The sequence below is a fragment of the Pinus tabuliformis genome, chromosome 3_2, assembly GCF_031772625.1.
Source record: "Pinus tabuliformis cultivar Carrire ecotype Pingquan chromosome 3_2, CPIR1, whole genome shotgun sequence".
In the NCBI taxonomy this organism is placed as follows: domain Eukaryota; kingdom Viridiplantae; phylum Streptophyta; class Pinopsida; order Pinales; family Pinaceae; genus Pinus; species Pinus tabuliformis.
The window spans coordinates 38185557-38205645 of record NC_142302.1 but is presented as its reverse complement, the minus strand read 5'-3'; the positions used below and the strand labels follow the sequence as shown (position 1 = coordinate 38205645).

At 40.5% G+C, this 20089-nt stretch overlaps 1 protein-coding gene and 1 pseudogene across 5 annotated transcripts in view; one reads left to right on the top strand and one right to left on the bottom strand.

The window, feature by feature from the left end:
- The window catches only part of LOC149179703 (GPI transamidase subunit PIG-U), a 398977-nt gene that overhangs the window by 76138 nt on the left and 302750 nt on the right, over positions 1 to 20089 (top strand). For all 5 annotated transcript variants that reach the window (XR_016256865.1, XR_016256864.1, XM_089415759.1 and 2 more), the window contains exon 2: positions 10710 to 10757. Coding sequence is in view for 3 of the 5 variants with exons in the window: in XM_089415759.1 (XP_089271885.1) it covers positions 10710 to 10757 (48 nt within the window). In the remaining 2 variants the exon portion in view is untranslated. The remainder of the gene's footprint in view (positions 1 to 10709; positions 10758 to 20089) is intronic.
- LOC149179705 (ATP-dependent DNA helicase 2 subunit KU80 pseudogene) lies at positions 4741 to 7997 on the bottom strand (annotated as a pseudogene).

The window sequence follows — 20089 nt, the reverse complement described above, 5'->3', positions numbered from 1 at the left end:
TTGAGAGACCTTCTTATAAGGGTCCTGCATTTTGCATGCATTGAGCTCTAGGAGCTCTGAGGGGCTTGGGGTACTTACTAGAGCAACATACGACCACAGGGCGACTCACCCTCGCTTGGTGGTGCGCTATGTACAGGATGACAGGTTCAACCTTCCCTTGTGATACCCCATGGCGACTGTGGAACAGGATGATTAGTTCTCCTGTGGGTTGGGATGATTAGTTCTCCTGTGGCAACTGTGGAACAGGATGATTAGTTCTCCTGTGGGCTGGGATGATTAGTTCTCTCGTGGCAACTGTGAAACAGGATGATTAGTTCTCCTGTGGGCCGGGATGATTAGTTCTCCCGTGGCAACTGTGAAACAAGATGATTAGTTCTCTTGTGGGCCGGGATGATTAGTTCTTCCATGGCAACTATGAAATAGGATGATTAGTTCTCCTGTGGGCTGGGATGATTAGTTCTCCCATGGCGACTTTGGGGCAGGATGATTCGTTCTCTTGTGGACAGGATGATTAGTTCTCCTGTCGAGGCATCCTACCCATGTAGTCTGGGACTCATGGGAAGTACCTCTCATCTGATCAATGAGCAGGGAAATGGGGCTAGGGACCATAGTAGTACTATCGATGGACGCATCGATGCATCTACCATGCTCCCTATGCTAGGATGACCTCCATTGATCTGGGATCAATGAAACTGATTTGGGATCAATATGAGTGGTTTGAGACACTCTCTTGTGATATTGATCTGGGATCAATAAAACTGACTTCGGGCCAGTAAGAGTGATGTGACACACTCTCTTCAGATGAAACTGACTTCGGGTCAGTAGAGAATGGTATGAGACATTCTCGATCAATTCTTCTTCTTCATGGTTCAGCAGAGCAGAGCAGTGCAGGGCACTGATGGCAGAGATAGTATAGTCGGACATATGGATCAGCAGATGGAGTTCTCCCTAGTTGAGAGGGAGTGTTAAAATTGGCAACTAGGGAAAAACTCCATGTGGTTCATCTTATTAATAGAAGCGGATATTTTCCTTGGATCCCTCTCATCGAGAGGTGTAGGATTGATCTAAAGATCATCCAATTTCGATAAGTATTCATGGAGATATGAATTTATTTGTGTTATGGGACAATTTGTCAAGGTCGGCCAGCAACCAAATAAACCCCACTTGTGCTCAATGTTTTAGTATAAATAGAGGTGGCCTTCAAGTCATTTTCAACACACTTGGGATCCCTTCCTCTCTACTTGTCTTTGGGTTTTAGTAGGAGGAGAGATCCTAAGGGATAACGCTGCCCTAATCTAGAGGGTAGACGCTGGAATTGCCAGAACCACTGGAACTGCCAGAACTGTCAGGAATTGCCGGGAATTGCCGAAACTACCGGAACTGTCGGGAAAAGCCGAAATTGCCGGAATGCCGGAATTGCCGGAACTGCCAGAATTGTTGGGAACTGCCAGAACTGTTGGGAGTAACTGGAATTCCCGGAACTGTCGGAACTGCCGGGAAAAGCCGAAACTGCAAGCAAAAGCCGGAACTCCCGGGGAAAGCCAGAACTATCGGGAAAAGTCGGAACTGCTGAAACTGCCGGGAATAGTCGGAATTGCCGGAACTGCTGGGAACTGTCGGAACTGCCGGGAATAGCTGGAATTGCCAGAACTGCCGAGAAAAGCCAGAACTGCCGTAACTGTTGGGAATTAGCCGGAACTGCTGGGAATAGCCGGAACTGCCGGAGCTGCTAGGAATAGCCAAAATTGCCGGAACTATCGGAACTGCCGGGAATAGCAAGAGTTGTCGGGAACAACTGGAATTGCCGGAACAGCAGGAACTGCCAGAACTGTCGGGAACAGCCATCTCCGAAGGAGAGCAGCATGCAAGGGACAACTAACTAACATTGGGATAGTTGTATGGTACTTAGCAGCAAATACACCAAGCACACAATGTTACAACTAGCATGCAAGGGACAGCTAGCATGCAACAACAAGCATGCAAAGGACAACAAGCATGCTAGGGACAACAAGCAAGCTAGGGACAAGCAAGCAAGATGTAGCCAACACATAAGTCAGTATGGTAACATGGTGCAGTAATGGCACATAATGGAGTACAGTGATGGGTACAGTCATGATTAATGAAGCATGATGAGATGCAACATGGTGATGATGGGTGCAGCATGGTGCAACACGGTGAGGTGCAACATGATGACGAAGTGCAGCACAACGATAGGTGAAGGAGTCACCTTGGAGAATCAGTTGAAGCACCATGTCTTCAACTGATCTCATGTATCATCTTCTTATAGATGATCTATGCTCTTATCTAGATAAGTCACTTCTGTTGTAAAAGTACTATCTCTCTCTCTCTCTGCTGAACTATTGAAGAACATATAAGAAGAATTAATCAAGGGTTTCCCCACATTGGGGTTTGTCCCTAGCTAGCGCCACATCCTGTGTCCTCTTCTCTTGGCTTGTCTTCTGCGATTTAAGTTTATGTTCTATCTGCAGTTTATTTTAATGCTGATTTGATTGCTAATCTGGAAAAGATATTGAGCTAATTGTGAAAATTGAAATAAATTGCTCTAATCATAGAACATACATAAAATTTAACACACGTCCTTTCTACAATACGCATAGACTGTTTTGGAATGTGTTCACGTTAAAAAGAAGACAAAATTGCTTGGCACAGTCAACAATCAACAACATGACCCTACCTTGAGTGTGGTTGGGCTCCGCTGTGTATATAATCCGCCCAAATTTCAATTCGTAGCCCCATAAGATGTCTACACGGCTTTATTATGACATTGGGCAGGCACCACGACTATTTCATTTTGAAATTTGATGACTAAAAAAGTTTCCTGCAATCCCAAGCCGGTTTTAATTTCACCTTATCACTCCCATTCAGTTAAATGCCCTTTCCCATAAACATACATTCAACATATAGAATTCTGGAAATGAAATTTTTAGATTAAAACACATGGGACTGTCAACACATGCTGAAAATAAATATCGACATTCCCAGACCAGCAACACACATAAAAATACACAAATTTTTGGTTAACTTAGACCCAGGCAAAACCCCTTCAATATTCTCTGGGGAAAACCTATTAGAGAGCTCTTCAAATTTATTTATCTTTCAAGTTCAGGAAAAATACATTTGCAGACAAAACAAAACAGCAAAATACAACTTATCTCTTCAACCCAAAACTCCTTGAAAACCATGCCCACTTTGCCTCGATTTTGTCAAAAGCTTCTCTCGAACGGCGTGCAAGTCACAACATTCAATGTTGTTCGTACTGTACCTTCTGTTGTCTTCTATGCCTTGATTTCCATGCCCAACTTTGCCCAGAAATCACTCCTTCAGCTTGCTGCAACAAATTTCTCTAGCTCTCAGCCTTCTTTCTCCAATCTACGCATGAAGAATGAATGCAGTCTCTCTTTTCTTTTCCCCCTTTTGTTTCCCTAAATGACTTTTGGGCAACCCTAAGATCTAATGGATCAGATTCATTTAGATCAAGGGATGAGAATAAATGTGCATTTAATTTTCACTTTCTATTTTTTAACTCACCCATTAAATAAAGTACCCACATTGTACTTTATGTCTAAAGTCACTTTTCACTTTATAATTTAACATTGACTTTACCACTTATAAAGTTACTTTCACTTTATAAAGTCACACTTAGGAAACTAATTATTTTGGACACTTTTCTCGAGGTAAAGACTAACCCATGGGAAACCACTTGTCCATGGTACATTAAAAAATCAACATTTCACTCATGTCTGTCACCAATATGTAGCTCAAGAAGCAATGAAACTCAATTTTGTGAACAATGTTTCTGTCCTAACAACCTAATGTATAGAACTCGGCCTCCACAAAAGTATAATCGTGCCACCTTGCTCCTAGTCTTCGAACTAGTGAAGAAAGAAGGAACTCGCTCTTCCAGAATTAAGGAAACTCGAGTTATTATGACAGAAGCTCATTCCTTGTGCACATTTATCCTCTCGTACTCCCTTTTCTTAATGGCTTGAATGACAGAATGGAGGGAATGTCTTCCCATAGTGTTGGCTTTGATTTAGATTTTCTGGTAGCTTCCCCATCTGCAAAAGAGATATAGAAAATACCAAATAAATTTTAAAATCAACAGATAGAACTTGGACACCTCAATTTTTCTTGCAAATCTCGTTCTCCATTGAAGCTCTACGGTGAAATATGAGTGACTTCACTCTCAGACTAGGGGGTCTCGTTGCAACACCGAAGTTTGCTATGGCAGCTAGGGCTCCAAAGCCCTCAACTTCCTCTTCCAACTCTCTCCAAGAGCTCTCTCTTCAAACTCACACAATGCACGAATGAATTAGAGTCTCCTCAATTCCCTTCTTTAATGAGTTTATGATTGTCTTTTCATCTTCGCCTTCCCTTTTGTCTTTTCATCTTCACCTTCCCTTTTCTCTCTTTACTATTATTATTAATTTTTTATTAAATTCACTTTTATAAAGTCACTTTATGATACTCCACTTTATAAAGTTAAAGTGAAATCTAGGTTGCCTAGGAAATATCATCCTTTCTCCTTCTTTAATAAAGTCTCCTTGTTAATTATTTCCAAAATTGCAAAACTCCTAAGTGATTTTGCATGCACAAAATTTGGGAACATTACAGTCCTCCCCGCCAAAAATTGCTTGTCCTCAAGCAATTGGAATTGTATTCCCGGATCCCACACATACCTGGGAAACTCTTGTTGTAAATGATCCAGAATCTGCATATCTATGCCATGATCCCAAATCCACTTGTTGAATGCCTTCGTACAACTGAACCCACTCTGCCTGCTGGAGTAGTTGTTCTATCAACCTTCATGGAAGTATCTGCAAATGGAAGGCTGGCCAGTTTCAAATGGCCCTTCTGTTCAACCATCAACATGTTAGGCGAAACACCCCTGTTACCTTCTGCATCTCTCTGGTTTTTTATGATGCTATGCTCAATGGTGTCTTTGATCTTTAAATCTTTAGCGCTTTGAGTGATGTAACCAATATCTCCATGGTTCCTATGTTCAAATTCCTTGTTTTCATCTGTCAGTAAAGTGTCAACTCCTTGATGCACCAAAGAATTATTGTCCTTTTCAGGTTTCAAACGATTGTGCCTATCAGGAGTACTGATTACCAAAGCACTGCCTTGAGTTTCCTTTTTCACCAAAGAGTCTATTGACGCTAGCCAAATCAAAACATGGTTTTGAGGCCATGTGTTCAAGTACCATGCAAACTGTCTTTTTAAGCCGGCAGAAACGATGGCTAAGGCACCCAACAATGATCTTTCCAAATGTTCCATCTCATCTACATCTATTTCTGGTGCTTTCTCATGTGCTCCGTTAGATTTGAATAGAATTGCTTTCGCTTGTACTTCAGTCACATCACTGTCAACAACTTCGTCCTTGTTTATCAAACTGACATTCTTGGGAACAAGTAATTCCCAAAACTCATTCAGTCTTTTACCCTGGCACCTATTTGCTAACCCATGCATGAAATTGTTGAATTCCATTGCCTCCTCTTGTTGTATCCATCCAGTTCGTAGTGTTGCTAAGCAATCCATCATTTTATGGTATGTGTTTCCTCTGTAAGAAGAATCCAACAGATCAATGATAAGCTTTTTCATTTCTTTAATAGCCTTGGGAACCCATTCATCACTGTCTCTGCATGCCAGCATAACCTCAAAATCTGCAATTGGTGTCAATCTTCCAACTTGTTCTGCTTTCCTTATTGCAAGACTGTCGAAGGAGATGCCACTGTGCACATTATCTCCTGCATCTTTCCCTGCTGGTTCTTCAGATAATAATGGTTTGTCCCTCCAAAATCTATTGGAGACCTTCTTTGTCTTTTGATTCTTTTTCAATTGGAATAGGCTATAAAACCTCTTAAGTTCTTTTTTTGCAAACAACTCTGGGTCATGCTCAATTATCCTCTTAACAACATAGTCAATTGGAGGCACATCAACATCTGATCTTCTTGATTTTAAATGAAGAAAACTGTAGAACCGCTCTAAAATAGGATTCAATGTTAGCTCCAGTTTCATTGCCTCCTCTCTTCCAGGGGGCACCAAGTCAAGCATAACATTGTCTGTGTTAGATATGTTGGGGGTCAAAATACCAAGCACAACGTTTGATTGTCCTTTCCTCCACACACAACGCAAAATGGAAACATTCTTTGTTGTTTGCATTGCCTTGGCCACTGCAAAAATGGCCACGGTATTACCTGGTGCTGTGATAAAAATATTTGTATCTCTCATATAGTAGTGCCTCAGAATGTTTGATGCATCTGTAAAGCCCAAAAGCTTCAGGCCCTTCTCAGGCTTGAATTTGAGTGCTTCTTCTTCTGCAGTGGAAATAGGAGCCATTTGTGGTCCATACTGAAAACCCTTGATCCTTTGATTTGGAGGAATTTTCTTGTCAGGATCTTCCCTACCTTGGTACACAACATCCACCTTCACTTCTCGTGTTGCATTTCGATCATTTGGAGGTGCCATGTCTGAATATCTCTTTAAAGGAGGGATACTTTCTTTCCTTGTCTTCTTATAAACCCACACATGAATTCTCATCATAGGAGTCAGCTCCAAGTTACCTGGAAAAATGTTCCTGGCTTCCATAGCACCCAATAGTGAGGTTGAACTTTCAAAAACTATCACTTCTGCTTGTGCTTGCTTCGAAAATCTGTTTAAAAGGGAAAGATCTTCACAAAAGAACTTTGATTAGTTTGTCTAGGCATCCTCTGTCGGAAAATTACAATGTCAAGTTGGATATCATGCTCTTCCATCTGGTTAGCAATTATGTCTACCTGGTCCTCTTTTGTTCCTTCTTTAGGTTCTTTGATCAAGGATTGAGCACCTGTAATTAAACAAAGGCGTTTATTTCCTGCACTCTTTCTTCCCAATTCCTTTATCGGCAACTCTACTCCAACTTCTATGGCATCCAAAAAATCACCTGGAACCATTCCTCTTGGTAGCCTGTTCAAGGCTTCAAGAAGATCCTCATCAACAACCTTAATAGGTCGGAAATCAACCACACTCTCATAGCCACCAACTTCCCTCTGCAGATCATTGTCAACTTCTAGCTCCGATTTAAGACCTGACGTTCTTTTACTGTAATTAAACCCTGTAGGGTGCAATGCTTCATCTGCCATTTTTTCCAAGTCTGCTAAAACATTTAAAGACTTGCTTTGGAAGGCCCTGTGAAAACCCCAGTGAATATACTTACGGTGTTTTTCTTCAGACAGATTTTTGAATTGTATTTCATTGGCAAACTCATCACCTAAGGTTGATTCGTAAAACTCCTGTACCATGCCAACCTCCTTATTCTTGCCTCGATCAAACACAGTGGCTGTCCAAATTCCTTTCCGCCTCTCTTCTGTTGCATATGATAGAAGTGGTTCATTTATAAATAAAAGAACATGATCCATGAGGCTTCCCATGATACACTGAGGCCCAATATTATAGACATCAGTAGACAGTAATTTATTTACTGCTAGGCCAATTCTGCCATTGTCTATCTTTCCAATTCTTCTCATGTCACCACCAACATTACAAGAATTGGAAAAAGCCTCTTTCATAGTTTTGTCCTTCTTTAATCTTTGGGCAAGTGTCCTGTCATTCTGTAGTGGAATAGCAATAATTTCTTCGACAATGATGGAGCAATCTTCAGCATTAGTGCCATCCACATCCCATACATGAACAGATGGTTGACAAACTAAATCAACATTTTCCTGGCGAAATTTGATCTTTTCTGTTTCTCTGTTATTTGTCAAAGAATCATCTATGGGCTTGCATAGTGCTTCATCACCATCTTGAGGATGATCTCTGGGGAGGCCAACTTCATATCCTTCTCCACATTCTTCCGGGTTTGTGGCCACTGATTTATCTTTGAGTCTGCAACCTTCCTTTTCCTTTCTTGCTTTCTTTGACCAGACCCAAGCCTCTATAAGTTCTGTCACTTTTGTGAAAGCTTGACTGTAATTTTCGAATTTTTGAGTGGGAAGCATTTCTCTTAGTTACCTTTAGCCTTTAATTCCGGTCCTGGAATTTTTCTCCTTGATATCACCCACAACTGGCCAGAGTCATGCTATGGTGTCATAAAATGGAGGGTTTCCCACAGGATGAGCCAAGATTAGGGCTCTGATACCACTGTAGGATTCCGACTATAAATTTCCCAAGATATTCAGAGTTTTTCTGGTCTGTGGTGCTAACTGTGTGGATGGTGTTATGACAGTCCCTTTAAAATGTGTTGTTGTAGCAACCAAGTTTAATTTCTATTTTTTTCTCAGTGAGAAATACAGTGATAAATACCAGGAGAATCCAACTTATTCCCAACCACTGATTATTTAATTTAATTTCAGAAACACTTAAAGGAGCTGGAACATATATTATCTTTAGAATGAGTGGTCAATGCATATAATTTCTACTAATATTTAATCTCATAATTACATCAATTGAGGATGTAGTGGAACCTGGTCTCCTGTAGTGGCTCGAATGGGTCCCAGAGAATATTTGCAGCAGCAGATAACACGCTTTCCAACCAAGAGTAAATACAACCACGTGAAATATATAAAACTTCCATAGGTACGTTCAACAGTGAGAGATGGGTAACATGGGCCCTCAAATCAATTTATGGCCTAGCAGCTACTATTCATGATCCTCACCTGTACAACACCTCCACCCCTTTGCTCCAATTACTTGGGACGTTGGTGATAGAACCCTTTGTCACCCCCAACAAAAATGAATCGGACCACTCCAAGCATACACGTCCTTTCTACAATACGCATAGACTGTTCTGGAAGGTGTTCACGTTCAAAAGAAGACAAAACTGCTTGGCATGCTCAACAGTCAGCAACACAACCCTACCTTGAGTGTGGTTGGGCTCCACTGTGTATATACTCCGCCCATATTTCAATTCGCAGCCCCAGAAGATGTCTACACGACTTTATTATGACATTAGGCAGGCCCCACGACTATTTCACTCATGTCTGTCACCAATACGCAGCTCAAGAAGCAATGAAACTCGGTTCTGTGAACAATGTTTCTGTCCCAACAACATAATGTATAGAACTCGGCCTCCACAAAAGTATAATCGTGCCACCTTGCTCCTAGTCTTCGAACTAGTGAAGAAAGAAGGAACTCGCTCTTCCAGAATTAAGGAAACTCGAGTTATTATGACAGAAGCTCATTCCTTGTGCACATTTATCCTCTCGTACTCCCTTTTCTTAATGGCTTGAATGACAAAATGGAGGGAATGTCTTCCCATAGTGTTGGCTTTGATTCAGATTTTCTGGTAGCTTCCCCATCTGCAAAAGAGATATAGAAAATACCAAATAACTTTTAAAATCAATAGATAGAACTTGGATACCTCGGTTTTTCTTGCAAATCTCGTTCTCCATTGAAGCTCTACGGTGAAATCTGAGTGACTTCACTCTCAGACTATGGTGTCTTGTTGCAACACCGAAGTCTGCTATGGCAGCTAGGGCTTCAAAGCCCTCAACTTCCTCTTCCAACTCTCTCCAAGAGCTCTCCCTTCAAACTCACACAATGCACGAATGAGTTAGAGTCTCCTTAATTCCCTTCTTTAATGAGTTTAGGATTGTCTTTTCATCTTTGCCTTTCCTTTTGTCTTTAAATCTTCACGTTCCTTTTTCTCTCTTTATTATTATTTTTTCTTTTTATTAAATTCACTTTTATTATTATTTTTTTCTTTTTATTAAATTCACTTTTATAAAGTCACTTTATGATACTCCACTTTATAAAGTGACATCCAAGTTGCCTAGGAAATATCATCCTTTCTCCTTCTTTAATAAAGTCTCCTTGTTAATTATTTCCAAAATTGCAAAACTCCTAAGTGATTTTGCATGCACAAAATTTGGGAACATTACATCTTCAACGCTTGTCAAATTTGTCGCCTTCAATTTCCGTGGTTTCTCTCTTACAAATTCATCTACTTTCTCTATGCTTACTCTCGATGGCCTTGTATACTTAATTTTTTTGGAGGAAATATCTGGGTAGATCCACCCGAAGGGACCACATCCCACCAGCTTATTAGCAAAGCCTAACCCTGAGGGCGTCGAGGAGAATTGACCCAGTGACCTCCCATTAGCAAAGGTGCTTTAGCGACAGGAACTCGACCAATTGAGCTAACCCTCGAGGCTGATGACCTTGTATACTTAATAACATGTCACTGATAAAATGTTAAAACATTTGTGAGAGGAGAGAGATGAAATAGATAGAAACATGATGCTTGGATGTTGGTTCTATTAAATATGATTTGCTTAAATAATGGTGATGATGACTTGTTTATTTTCTTTATTGTGATGGTTGTCCTAACTCCTGATCGCTGATCTAATCATCATTAATGTTATTTTCACAAGCATAAACATATTACACAAATGGCATTACATCATAAATCCAGTGTAACCGATGAACACCTGAAACGTAACTATAAAATGGGCATTAATTCTAACATTTTTAATGTTCCACAATGACATGCTTGATTTTATGGAAGTAATAGACAATTTGAAATACATGTATCATATAATTTCAATCGAATGGTGTTATATTAGGTAGTTGATGTGATTTCGTCTTTATGTGCATATATCCAGATATGATAATCAAATACAATAAATTTGGTTTTAATATCATATTAAGGTTGAACTGATGCGTAAATTTGGAGTTGTTTGTATTTATGTAATGAAATTTGTCTTGTGCAGTAGCTGAGGGGCAATGGTTGAAGCAGTTATCCATCTCTCCTTATGCAGGTAGAGCATATTTATCAATTTGTTGTTTCTTTTGTGATTTTGATGAAACTGTTATTTACAAACAATAGTTTTTGCATTGTTAGTAATTATTTTTGCTTTTATACATAGAAAGTTTTCTTTGCTAATTATGTCATGTAATTAGTGTTTTGATTTGATGGTTTGCCATGTCATATTGCTTACTTTTGAGCATAGATATTCATTGTTGTTACAAGTTTAGAGTAATTCCAATGAAGTAGAGTAAATAGATAATGTGTATGTGACTTAAATAAATATGATAACACAAAGTATTATCTAGGAGAGTATAAAGAATGACATATTCCTATTGATTAATCATACTAGTTTACAATATGTGCATAAGATGATCATTTCCCAAAGGGTTAGCTCAATTGGTTGTTGCCAATGTTGTTGGGCATTTAGCTAATTCGATGCTTGTAGGTGCCTGGTTCAAATTTCCTTGGGTTAGGTGCACTAGTCTATGCTGACAGGTTTATTGGGGATGCCATCAATGAATGTGGGGAAGCATCCCTTGGGTTCTCCCCCCTATTGATTTTTCATAGTGTCTTCTATATAGATAATTACTTCCATGTTTAAGCAATTACACATAAGACATCAACATTATAGCATTTATGATAATAGGATAATTAAGAGACAACCAAACAAAGAACACAAGATTTTTACCCTGGGAAAACCTCTTACCCACCATTTTGTAGGTGATATCCCTAGGAGAAATTTTTTCTCCTAGGTGGTCCTCAGCCAACAGTCAGCAACCCCTTGCAACCACCAACTAGCTCGTTGTGCCATTTCTCCACCATCTGAGCCAGCCATGTGGTCCCTCAACCATCTGTCATGATCGTATGTTTGAAGGCGGGCCTCACAAACCTAAAGGTATGCCTTGGCATTTGGTAATTGGGTATTGTAGTTTGCTTATCATGGACACTTCTGGGCATGGATTAATGGGGGGATTCGGTGGGAAGAGTGGGCTATGTCTGTGCTCTTGTCCCCTAGACCTCTTTTGGATGTTAACCTTTAACTCTAGTCCCGTGGGATCTCTTTTACTAACACTTGGGCTTTAGGGATGGCACTACATGGGAAACCTTGGTTTTGATTGCATGGTCCCGCTCCCTCATCCATATATATTACTCCCCTTCCACTCATTATAACTCCATTCATCATTCTCCCACCTAGGTCCACATTCCTCCATTGGGTCCGCATAGGGTTAGTCGTCCCGTTCCCCTTGACCACACCCTGGGTCGGGCCTGGAATGATGCCCTCGAGGTTGATGCATCTGAAAAGAAAAGTAAAAGCATAATTGGCCACATTCATCAGGAAAATGTACCACAAAATTCAAACGATGGCCGGGACAAACACATTTAGCACGTGGGCAAATGCCCATACATGAGCTCTACCCCATCATCATGGCCATCACCCTGGTTCATACAGGCCCTAGATGAGCCTCATTTATCATTCAGGAACCCATGATTGTCCTAACTCCTGGTGGGCAATGAATTGCCCTACCTTAAAGGGGGTATCCACTACTATATTTCACACATCATGCTCTTATCCCTTGAGCCCCAAGCAATCAATTAAAGAAAAATCATAAAAGGCAAAAGGCATATAAAGAAGGGTGGAAAAATCAAGGTCGGGGCACCTCATGTACCACGATTGCTCCCTCCTATACATTATATACCCAAGTGTGGGATTCCCTTTTATTAGCTACCCTTATACCCTAGCATGTGGCCCAGGGCTGCCCCTTTTTATCCCCTACTCCATTCATCTCTTTATCACGTGCCACCACCCTTCAAAGGATGTACCTTGGACATACTATCCCCTTTAAAAGTAGAAACCACCTAATAGTATACTTGGTTAACTCCATTTGGAGCTTGGAGACATTAGCACATGCAAAGCCACTATGGAAGGGTATGCCATTATGAAGTGCCCACCTGTTGTCCATGGTTTGTAAGCTCTTTTACTCGATTTCCTTGATGACTTGTTGTACTCGAAGGCTAGGGGATGCATTGGATCTTATGCAAGATTGCAGGTGGTCTCCGTTTTGGGTTTGGTCTCCCTATACGGGGTCCTAACCCTCCAGAGGGCTACATTAGCACATGTAGGGTGTGTGTTGAGAGCCATGGGCCTCCACAGCAGTAGACAACACTCCATGGATCCCCAAAGATGTTCAGAGATTGCTCGAGATTCACCTATTGGATGAGGAAGATGCACCTGGTTCACCTTTGCCCAGCCAGCCCCACAGTTGTACCATACACTTGGTAGATGACCTAGGACTTGTATGTTGATGTGACATCACTTACACCATCATCTGAGCCCTTACAGATGGTATACAGGCATCTTCGACTTACTTGGAGAACCATGAGGGCACACATACTTGGAGAACCATGAGGTCACTTGTGTGCCCTCACACCCATTGGGAGCACCACAGGTTTATTATGTGGAGAACAAGGGGCCAACCCTTTGTCCATTACTTTTGGAAATCCTATTCATCATTATGGCACTTATGGACTTCATCAGGCCTCTTAGAGGGCCCAACGACATGTATTATTGATCATTCAACCTCTTGAGAGGCTTGTTATTTTGTTTATGAGCTAGTTTGGTGGGCTTGTCACCAAAAGTTATTTATTTGCACATTATTTTTATTTTAGGTGCTAATCTAGGCTCAAGTAGCTAAATCAAACTCATTAGGAGTGTATAAATACAAATGATGAGAGTTCATTTCTCATCATCACTTGGATTTGGAGCTAGTATCTCTTTAGAGATTTTCGCTATCCTGCTTGGAGGACGAGCTTTTGGAGCATGGAATGAATTTTGATGTTTGGATAATTTTCATATGCCTTGGAGCTTCTTGATGGCAAGTTTTTGGATGGTTGGATATATTCTTATACATGTAAGTACATTTTAATGCTATTCTTTCTTTCTAATTTTGTCACATACATTGTTGTTGGGATTTCGCTATATTGGGGCTTATTTGCTGCATCTCTTATGCAAAGTTGTGGAAATTTTGTTTCTAGATAGTGAATGCTTCATGTATGGGCCATGTATAATGAATGAATGTTCCTAGGGATGTTTCATTACTGAAATTCATCTTAACAAGCCATTTACCTTGCAAAACGAAGTATAAAGTCTTTGAAGCTGCTTTTGCTGCTGCCCTAGTGCCAAGCGAAGTTGTCTTTGAGGCCTTCTTGACCTAGAAAATTCAAAGGTTCATAGTCATAATTCTACTCGACTCCAATCTCCCCAAAGGATTAGGCATTGGTCCACCAAAAGGTGATCAACTTAAACCTATTTTCCTTCTTCCCTTTCCTCTTCTCTAGGTTTAGTCCTCTAGGTCACCTACGACATCAATTATTTCACAGTCTATCCATCCAAATACTTCGATTTTTGGTCCACAACTGCTCTGATGTGTCCTCAAGAGGCCCTCCAAATTTCATGAGACTCCGATGGTGGGATCTTGAGATATTGCAAGCCCTAGCTTGAAGACCAATTCTTGCCCTTGGTTTTTCTTTGGTAGAAACCTCACTGGGATCCTTGCATTGCCTTTCATTGAAACTTCATTCCTTGATCCCTTTTCCCTCCCTAATTAGGTCAAGCATATTATTGGTTGCTAAATCTTATCCCCTTGATCGAACCTCAGGTCCACTTGGTCCCATGTGGTCCCATGCACTATCAAGGTTAATTCTTCAAATATCACTTGGAACCCAAGTTTCCACAAAAATTCTAGTACTTAGGGATCTCATTTATAAGACACGTACTCAAAACCTAACCCTAGAAATTTTCCCCAAGCCCTTCCTAGAGAGCCTTCCATCTTGTCTTCCAAGACAAGCAAGCCACATATTTGAGCCTCTCTTGTGAATAGGCTTCCAGGATCACCCCTCGCCCTATCATTGGTCCATCCATTTCATGATCCTTATAATAACGGGTCTCCTCCCATTGGTGAAAATCCGTAAAGAGTAGGGAGCCTTAGCCGAGGTGATAGTGGGCTATCGCTCCATTGTTGCCCTTAGCCTAGTAATAACCCTTCAAGGATCCTCTTTTAGGACCCCTACTACTTTGAGCGGTAACAAAACCCACTTGGGGGAATAACCCAATAACCTTCTTCTTAGAGAAATATTTATTTCAACATGAGATGCATCAAAGTCAAGCTTGTGGTCACACTAACCAACATGACGCCATCGCAAGACAACCACACAGATGTCAAGTCAAACCTTTTTCACTTGTCCACACAATCCTCCTTGAGTAGCTCAGTCAAGGTTTGCAATTGGGCCAAGTTTCGGCCTGCTTCTCTTCACAAAAAGGTACAGACTTGACCTTAGTCTCACCATAGAAACTTCGGACTTAATCATAGACTTTAATTTACTGAAGACTTGGGCTTGATAACAACTTCATTCCATAGGAAACTCGGTCTTGATCACAGGGTTTACTCAGAAAAATCGGTCTAGATCATAGACTTTTTCTCCTTAGAAACTTGGATTTGATCTCAGAAATCTCAGACCTGCAACAATAGTTTCTTCACACGTGCATGAGGAATCTTCTTTCTAGATATCTCGACTGGCTGCTTCTCCTTCTTCTCAGTCTTCTCTTCTAGTCTTCTTCGCTCTAGATCAGAAACAAACTTGTCTTATGAGAGATTCGAATTGGTGCTTTTTATGGAGAACGAATCACTTATTTATATGCACTAAAAGGGTTCTGGATGCGTGTCTCATGGGGCAGAGCCGACTTGATCGCATGTAGGCCAACTTGACATCTTGTGGTGTCTAAAATCTAAATGTAAAAATTCTATTTCCCACTTTTGAAAGGGCCATGAAGAACATGCCTTATAAAAATATTCCTTTGAGTAATCAATAAATAAATTCTCTTTTATCATGAGTGTGAAGAACATGCTATATATAATTTTTCTTTCATCACAAATATAATTTATATTTTATCTTTACAAGTACAAATTGTATATTATGAAGACTGACCATAGCTACAAAATTCAACACCCCCAAGATTTTCCTTGGAAAAAAGTGTACGTAAGATGATCATCATAAAATATGTACACCGCTTAACTTCTTTAAGGACACCATTTTAAAATAGGGGCCTCTATATTTTCTTGAAGATTGTACATGCATAATGGTTGGAGACAACTACCCTATCCCGGAGCTTATCATGAATTATTAATCCAACTTAGTGATCCCCTTAACAACTTATGAAACAACTTATAATTTTCAAGCTCAACATAACCTGTGCTTCATATTTTGTCTAACTTAAAGACACTAAATGACAAAATATTTTAAAGACAAAATGGGACCATCACTTCAAAATATGGGTTAGCATTTGCTTCTTGTTCTGTTCTTGAGTGTTTTGCTTAAGTCTACATCTTAGACTAACAATTTTTTTTGCTAGAATATCTCTCTCAATGGAATTATATTTGAGGAACATTATAGCCCAAAGGGTTACCGTAATTTATTTTTACCAATGTTATTGGGCATTTGGCTACTTTCATGCCAGAAAGGGTCGAGTTGATCTGCAGAGGGAGACAGTGATATTTCCTAGTTCGATTTGATTAGAAGTGAAGATACAAATTTTGCCGGAGCTTTGCCAGTGTCAGGGAAGCAGTTTTAATTTCTTAATAGCAATTTTTGCTGAAGATATTAATATAAACCCTTAGATTTGAAAATTGGTTTTCCCCACATTAGGTTTTTTCTAGGGACATTTGTCCAAAAATACTTGTGTTCATTGTGTGATTGTTTTCTCACATTTTCTGCTGCAAATTTTATTTTTGAATGGTGTTGTTCATGTTATTATTCATTAATTCTAGCAAAAGAATTAATTTGCCGTGAACAAGTAATAGGAAATAATTAATTGGGTTAATAACACCTTCTGGGTAGCCAATTTTTTTTACATGGTATTAGAGCAGTGAAGTGCCAAGGTTATTGGTGATCTATACGCGAGGGTTTCGAAGGAGAAATCAAAGGATTTATCACAAATTTTCTCTTCAGATCTATTCAGACTTATTGGGGTTTATTGTTCGAGGGTTTCAGAAATGGCTTCAACTAGTTTGAGGGATCAAGACAAACTTGATGGTGCATTGAAATTTGGTGTCTAGAAATCCAAAATTTTATTATCACTGGAGGAGCATGGACTAAAAAATTAAGGTAACACAGTGGTTGCCATACTGACAAATCCAACGTAGATAGCGGCCTACCACAAGGAGGATGCCAAGGCTAGGCATGTTTGGTTAAAGATCACATAGTTCTGCATATTGCAGAATTGGATACAAGCAAGAAGATGTGGGATGCCATCCTGAAATTGTTCCAGAATGCTACTGTAAACAAGAAGTTGATCCTTAGAGAGAAGCTAAGAAACACCAGAATGAACAAGGGAGAAGGCATAGTCAGTTACCTCACCAAGATCAGACTTGTCAAGGATGAGTTAACAACTGTTAGAGAGAAGATAAATGATGATGAGCTTGTGAGAACTACCTTAAATGGGTTCTCAAAGCAGTGGGACGTGTTTTTCCAAGTGATCAATGGACGATAGGACCGACCTGACTGGGATTGTTTGTGGAGCGATTTCACTCAGGAGGATCTTAGGTTGAGCCTTGTTAGTGGCAGTAGCAGTAAAAGCTAAAAGCATGAGGATGATGAGAATGTTGCTCTTGCGAGAAAGGGCAAAGCCAAGAAGGGCTCAAGCAAAGGGCCTAACTCCAAGGGAGAGAAGAAAAAGGACTTGAGTAAAATCAAGTGTTTTGGATGCGATCAACATGGACACTATGTCAGTCAATGTCCAAACAGGAAGAAAGGTGATAAAATGAAGTACCAATAGACAATAGCTTTAGTGGATATTGACAAGTTATCTTCAAGAATAGAAGATGAGTTTTCTCTCATAACTTGTTTATCTAGCTCAACCACCTCAAAAGTTTGGTATATTGATAGTGGGGTTTCATGTCATATGACAGGAGTTAGAGAGTATTTCTCCAACTACAAAGCAAAGGAGATAGGCTTCCAGATTCAGATGGGAAATAAGTCTAAGTGTACTCTAGTTGGGAGAGGGACAATTACCTTTCAGAGGGAGTTAGGCAAGAGTACTCATGTTATAGATGTGTTGCATGTGTCAGGTTTAGGAATGAACCTGATTTCAATTTCTACTCTTCAGGATAAGGGGTATGGCATGTATTTTCAAAGAGAGAAGGTGTACATAAAACACCAAGATTGGAAGTCAATGAAGGAAATTGGAGTAAGAAGCAACAAGTTGTACAGGTTGCAGTTGGATGCTCCAAAGGCACTAGTGAGCAACAACAGTAACAAAGATATGGGAGAGTTATGGCATAGGAGGATGGGTCATATCCATCATGGAGCACTTAAGTTGCTCAGAGAGACCATGACAGGTGTTCCAAAAGTAAGCACAGAACATGATGATGTGTGCAGAGGGTGTGTACTTGGGAAGTTTGCAAAGACAACATTTCCACAGAGTGAAAGTAGATCTCAATGTATACAATTCTGATATTTGTGGTCCATTGTCCACTATGTCTCTTAGGGGTTATGAGTATTTCGTGACCTTTATTGATGACTTCTCCAGGAAGACTTGGATTTACTTCTTGAAGACAAGGGATGAAGTCTTCAGTTGCTTCCAAGAGTTTAAGGCTCTTGTGGAGAACTCGACAAGCAGGAAGATAAAGGTTCTTTAGATAGATAATGGAGGCGAATACAACAAGAAATCCTTCAAGGATTTCTACGCAAAGGAAGGAATCAAGAGGGAATGGACAACTCCGTACAACTCGTGGTAGAATGGGGTTGCAGAAAGAAAGAACAACACGATAGTTGGAAAAGCGAGGACAATGCTATATGTTCAGGATATGCCTAGATATCTTTGGGCAGAGGAATGTAACACAACAATGTACATTCAAAATAGGGTCCTACACAAGGTGTTGGGAAAGATGACACCCGAGGAGGCATTTATAGGAAAGAAGCTAGAAGTTGGACATTTTAGGTTTTTTGGCAGTATCACTTATGGTCATGTTCCAAATGAGAAGTGCACTAAGCTAGATTCAACTGTAGAAAAGGGGTATTTCGTTGGTTACAAGGAAACCTTCAAGGCATACAAGAACTACATTCTAGATAAAAGGAAGATCATCATGAGGTGGGACGTAAAGTACCAAGAGGAGAAAGCCTTCAAAAGATCTCATGAGTTACCAGTAGTTGTTAAGAGTCAACCAACAGAAGCTCCAAGGGATGAAAATGGATCTTAGGCTCAAGGCACTAGTACGAGTACAATTATCAGTACGAGGATAGGTACAGGTGTAGAGGAGAGTTCACAACATGTGGAGCAGCAACAACAGGATGAGGAGTTTGAAGCTCCACCCAGCACTTGTGGGAGAAGGAATAGAGAGGTGCTTCAAACATTGAGAGATGCGCAGGAATTTGTGGGAGCTCCTAGATTGAGCACTAGGGACAGGAGACCACCAGAGAGATATTTAGGGTACAAGGCGTTGATGAGTGAGCTTATTGAGATTGAGCCTTCCAGCTATCAGTAGGTTGCAAAACACTAGGTGTGGCAGGATGCGATGGTGGAGGAGTACATTTCCATCATGCAGAACGATGTTTGGGAGGTGGTGTCGAGACCTTTGGATAGGGTAGTGGTTGGTTCCCACTGGATCTATAAGATCAAGCATGATGCAAATGGTAGTATAGAAAAGTTCATGGTAAGGTTCGTGGCCAAGGGTTTCTCTCAAAAGGAGGGAATATATAATGAGACGTGTGCTCCAGTGGACAAGTATACTTCCATTAGGGCTGTGATCTCACTTGCAACAAAGGCACCCAGGGCATGGTGTGGTCTGATTGACAACTACTTGCAGGAAATGGGCTTTGTGAAGAGTGAGGCAGATTTGAACCTCTACTATCTTATGGTTGGAGGTGAACCACTCATTCTCGTGTTATATGTAGATGATCTATTTTTTACTAGGTCACCAGGGCTCATTAAGAGGGACTTAGCAGCAAAGTTTGAGATGAAGGATTTGGGGTTGATGCATTATTTTCTAGGACTCGAGGTGTGGCAGACAGATGGGGAGATCTTCCTTATTCAAGGGAGATAAGCTATGGAGACCTTGAAGAAATTCAAGATGTTGGACTGTAGACCCATGTTTACGCATATGATAACCAACTGGAAGAAGATTGATGCTTCTAAGTAGGAGGCAGTGAACCCCACCTTGTATAGACAACTTATTGGCTCTCTCATGTATCTGGTCAACACAAGGTCAGACATTTGCTTTGCAGTCAACACTCTTAGTCAGTTCATGGTTGAACCAAAGAGGGTGCATTAGACAACAACGAAGCATGTGC